The following is a 4,940-nucleotide window of genomic DNA, read 5'->3' as shown; positions in this document are numbered from 1 at the left end:
AAACTGATTTTAACCAGTTCTATAGTAAGGTAACATTCCAATAGACAATATGCAAAGCTTTTTTTTCAGTTTACAGCAGTATTTATTACACAAAATTTAAGTAAAGCTTAACATGCCGATCTTGCCCCGGTCTCCCCTATATACAATTTTTAAAAAACAATTTTTTTTTTTAAATTGTATATATATTTTTTAGTTGACTGATGAGGGGCTTTATGCCCGAAACGTGCTGTTGTCACGTATCAACTAAAATGATGGAAATAAAGCCAAGTGTTTATTTATAACTCAAATGTGAGTTCGAAGTCCAATATATTCGCAAAACACGGTTTCAAAACATATTATTATTATCATTATTTGCGTTATTAAAATTTACTTTAAGTGAGAAAATTTTCTATGTTTTTTACTTTCAACTGATGAAATAAATGATTGAGATTAATCGTTCGCGTGAAAAAATGCAAGGACATGCATGCCTTTAATCCCTTTGGTAATTTGGAATCTTCATCAACAACTGCTTTAAAATGCTGCAATTCTACCCTTCCTTCAGGAAACTAAAAGTAAAAATGAAAAATAATGCAATGGCTTTAAGTGAAAACACTTTATTTTCTTAGTTTTACCTGAAAGTATCTACTTTTCAAAAGATTATTTTGCATACATTTTAAAATATGTGGTACATCAATAATAGCCAGCACTTGTCTATCTGCAGCAGGGTTTGTAAATGAGCATTGTCTCGGGCGAATATCTCAGTGGTAAGGAATCAAGTTTATCAGCCAACAACTGTTTTATTTTAAGTTCAGTATTTTCTTGATGAAACTTGAGATTTTCTGTTTGAAGAGTTTTCAGTTTCTTCCTATAGATCATCTTTTGCTTTCTGCACCGATATAAATCCTCTTTGACTTTTAATAATTCAGATTGTAAGGCAGAGATTTTATTGACATATAACAGCTCAGGATGCTGTATAGTTGCTGCTTCAGATGTGGAGGGTCTTCTATTTCCTTTTCTACAGTTGTTACTTGGGAGTGTGTATCATGCAAATCTAATGATTGATAAAAAAAAAATATCAGACAATTAATCTTAAAGTATTTATAAGAAAAGATGGGCCACAGAGAGATAGCCCTCAGTGAATCATAGTGGATCTCACAAACCCAGCTCAATCTTTAGTTAACATTTTTAAATATAAAATGTTCCTTAAATATAGATAAAATTTAATTTTATATTAAAACACATGGTCCGAGAGACGCACTGCGACTCAGGCAAGGGCAAAAAATTACATGACTCACTGAGGATTAAGATTACATACAGTATTTATATTTACCTTTGGTATTGTCTTTTCGTGATCCCTTCCTAGATGGTTCTTCATTTCTTGCGAGACATCGCGTTGATCGTTTTTGAGGTACAGACTTACTAATATACTTAGGACAATTAGGGAAGTTTGATGGATATGCATCCGACGTTAATGCCCAGCGATCTCGTGGAATTTCTACTTTCTNATACATAGTTTTTGATATAACACGTGGATTCCTTCCACTTTCAGAAATTTTTTCGAAAAATGGCATGTTCCATATTTTTCAAAAACATTCGAATTAAAGAATCCAGTTATAACGAAAGGTATAAAAAAGTAAGCCTGAAGAAGATCCCAGGAGGGGAATCAAAAACGTTCGCCGATTTTAAAGAATTTTGCACCGGTTACTGGTTAATTGTAGATAGTTGTTTATTTGAAGTATATACAACCCGGTGTGGTGAGAAAGAGAAGATTTTTAAAATAAATCTACTCGCAAAATGTACGTCACAAACGTAACATTTATTTGTTAGCATCTTGTCGTCTCGTGGAATGCATCGCATCCACTCCTCAATCTTATCTCTAGGAACACGAAATAAATGTCTCTTCTTCTTTCTTATTCTTCTTTGTTTATATGGAGAATTTAGCACTTCATAAATGTCTCTTCTCGTTCGATGACTTATATCCTGCCTTGCATCCTGGCACAAAGCACGTTGGCATTTTTATGTAGCTAAAAAAAACAATTATAGGTCAAAATCACTTACTTCAGTATATACCTAGCAAGAACAACGCTCTCCTGTTAACAGTGGCGCCAACTAGCGGCAAATATTGTCTCTAGCTAAGTTTGAACTATTAGTCGAAAGACCAGTTAATCTACCGATTCTGGCCATGTCTTGGGCTACTCAAATATTTTACGTTTTTGATACTAAATTAACTTCTGAAGTATAATTTTTATTGTTTTTATATTTTTCAATATATTTATTTTGTTTGTACAAAATAAAAAAATAATTTTTAACGATACAATAGTCTTCGTTAGGCTTAACATCGACGAAAATTCAACGCGAAGCGACACGCAACGGAGAAAAATGTCAAGATGGGATGGGATAGGTTATATTTTTCGTACATAATCGGTTATCCGAAACATCGATCTTCCGAACAGCCCCCGTCCCCAATTGATTCGGATAATCTACTCTCTACTGTAATAAAATCTATAGCAAATTTAATATGAACGTTATTTTAAGTATACATAGCGCCATCTATCGGAAAACAATGTATCTATTAAAAATATTCTTTAAATAAGAATTACAAGAATAACGATAACAAATTCTATTAAAAGTATTAAGTAGTAACCTCGAATGATTTTATACAATTATTTAAAAACTAAAACAAAATAAATACCCCTGGCGGGACTCGAACCCGCAATCCCCGGTTTAGGAGACCGATGCCTTATCCATTAGGCCACAGGGGCTTCGACTTGTCCTTCTTTAAAATAGTTTTTAAATCCGAAATAAAATTATTACTTTTGTGACGTATAATAATTGTCATTTTCTTATAGAAGAAGACACAAATAATAATACCTTACAATTATAATAACGTATATCGAATAGTTTCAATTAATTATAATAAATTAACCCATTGTCTAAATGAATAAATCTACCTGAAATCTGCTAATGCTTTTCTAACAAAGAATAATTTACAAAAAAATCTATATTTAATTTATACAATTAAACGAACTCATGCTTAATTACTCAATTTTCATTTCCATGTACCGATTAAATTGTTAAAACAACCAATCAGAAAATGTAAAAAAAAATTCCCTACTGCCGTTATTAGACGAGGAGGGAGAGTTTAAAAATGTCAAGCAGAAACTTGTTGCTGCTCTACGTATTTTTTACGTTGATAAAAACTTTAAAATTTCAAACGGAAGATCATTTCAATATGGCAAAATTTGAACTTTTACCAACTCAACAGCTGGAAATGATAGATGGTAAAAATCGTTACGAACTTTTACGTAATCAAATACCATTGTACGGTGATTGCTGGATTAAAGCTGTGGAAGAATTGCATTTGGGATGTAAACAATTAAACGAAGAAATACAAAGTAGATTGGCTTTCTCATTTGCCAGATGTTTTCTTCTAAAACTCGGATTGAAAATTGATCCCTGCCCATCGCATGTAGATATTGCAGAATGCATGAAGGATATGAATGAAAGAATTTTTACTTCTTACACTGAATTTTTTACGCATACTCAAAGTATATGCTTCTTCTTACAGAGCCAAGTTTGGCAAAACGAAGTTGAAGGTACTGTTCGTAAACTGTCGGCAACTTCGAAACGGTTGAGTTATAAGTTGGAACTGGCCTCGGAGAAGCAAATGGAAATATTAAAATTACAGAGTGTCTCTCTGGATGAACAGCAGAAAATGTTGAAATCTGGTAATGATCTTAATAGCCAAATTGAAAAGTCCAGAGAGAATATTAAAAATGTCTTTCAGGAGCTTAAATCTACTACTCAAGAACACAGAATTTTAATTTTTGAAGTCTTTGAGCAGATTAATAAATTAAATGCTCTTATTTTAGGTGGTTTTGTTGGGTTTTATACCATAGTGTTTTATGTAGTGTCAATTTTTGTTTCATATTTATTGACTTCCACTACAAGAACTCAAGATGCTCGGTTATGGTTATTTATCATTATGACTTTAAACTGTATAGGAGAACAAATAATATGTTCATATAGTATGAAAGAGGAAAGTGAAAGAAATAAGTTATTACAAGATGACGTAAGTATTTTATAATTTTTAAAATTCATAATAGTAAAAATAGTATTTGGATGAAATACAGAATGTGTACATAGATACATAGTTTTTGATATAACACGTGGATTCCTTCCACTTTCAGAAATTTTTTCGAAAAATGGCATGTTCCATATTTTTCAAAAACATTCGAATTAAAGAATCCAGTTATAACGAAAGGTATAAAAAAGTAAGCCTGAAGAAGATCCCAGGAGGGGAATCGAAAACGTTTGCCGATTTTAAAGAATTTCGCACCGGTTACTGGTTAATTGTAGATAGTTGTTTATTTGAAGTATATACAACCCGGTGTGGTGAGAAAGNATTTTATGTTATTTTCATGTACGTTTCATTACAAAGTTATATTTAATTATAATTTTATTTAAAAAGTATATTCGTACAATTGAAGAAGGTTTTGTACCGGGTATGTATATCCACCACACATTTTATTTCACCGAGTAAGTTTTTATAATTTTATTTTTAATTTTAGCTTTTATATCGGCTAGCGATTCGGAATGTAATTGTGATATTGAAAATTTATTTTGAGAAAGTTTTGGCTCGAGATCATATAATGAAAAAGAAAACATTAAAAGAGAAAGGCCAATGCCTAAGTTCAATGTAAACAATTCAATAATAAAAAAATTTGTTCGACATTTTCGCGATAAAATGGCTTTGTAAATGCATAAAAATGCAAAAATTGTTTTGTTGGCTCGCCTACTATTTTCGAATGAAATTAGTGTGTGGAATAAGAATGTCTTTGACAATTTAGCTGGCAAAAAACACGAAAAATCGTCGATTCTTTCGTATTTCAAGCAATTTGGAAATCGAAGCGGAATAGAATTTAACATTAGTAAATAATATAAAATAAATATTGAAAATT

At 31.4% G+C, this 4,940-nt stretch overlaps 1 protein-coding gene and 1 non-coding gene across 2 annotated transcripts; one reads left to right on the top strand and one right to left on the bottom strand.

Moving 5' to 3' along the window:
- Positions 1-2,668: 2,668 nt before the first annotated feature.
- Trnar-ccu lies at positions 2,669-2,741 on the bottom strand. The gene has a single exon. It is a non-coding gene; the product is annotated as a tRNA-Arg (tRNA).
- A 470-nt stretch (positions 2,742-3,211) lies between these two features.
- On the top strand, positions 3,212-4,303 carry LOC111620149. The gene has a single exon (XM_023362018.1). It carries the CDS (start codon positions 3,212-3,214, stop codon positions 4,064-4,066), a length of 855 nt encoding a protein of 284 aa, XP_023217786.1. The 3' UTR covers positions 4,067-4,303.
- The last annotated feature ends 637 nt before the right edge of the window (positions 4,304-4,940 follow it).

The sequence above is a fragment of the Centruroides sculpturatus genome, unplaced genomic scaffold, assembly GCF_000671375.1.
Source record: "Centruroides sculpturatus isolate CEXI.00-Female unplaced genomic scaffold, Cexi_2.0 scaffold202, whole genome shotgun sequence".
Classification (NCBI taxonomy): Eukaryota; Metazoa; Arthropoda; class Arachnida; order Scorpiones; family Buthidae; genus Centruroides; species Centruroides sculpturatus.
Note: the sequence above shows the minus strand (reverse complement) of the source record. Positions and strands in the feature narration are given on the sequence as shown.

Bases quoted from the DNA above. Each gene is read 5' to 3' on its own strand.
- LOC111620149 (XM_023362018.1), top strand. From the start codon at position 3,212: ATGGCAAAATTTGAACTTTTACCAACTCAACAGCTGGAAATGATAGAT.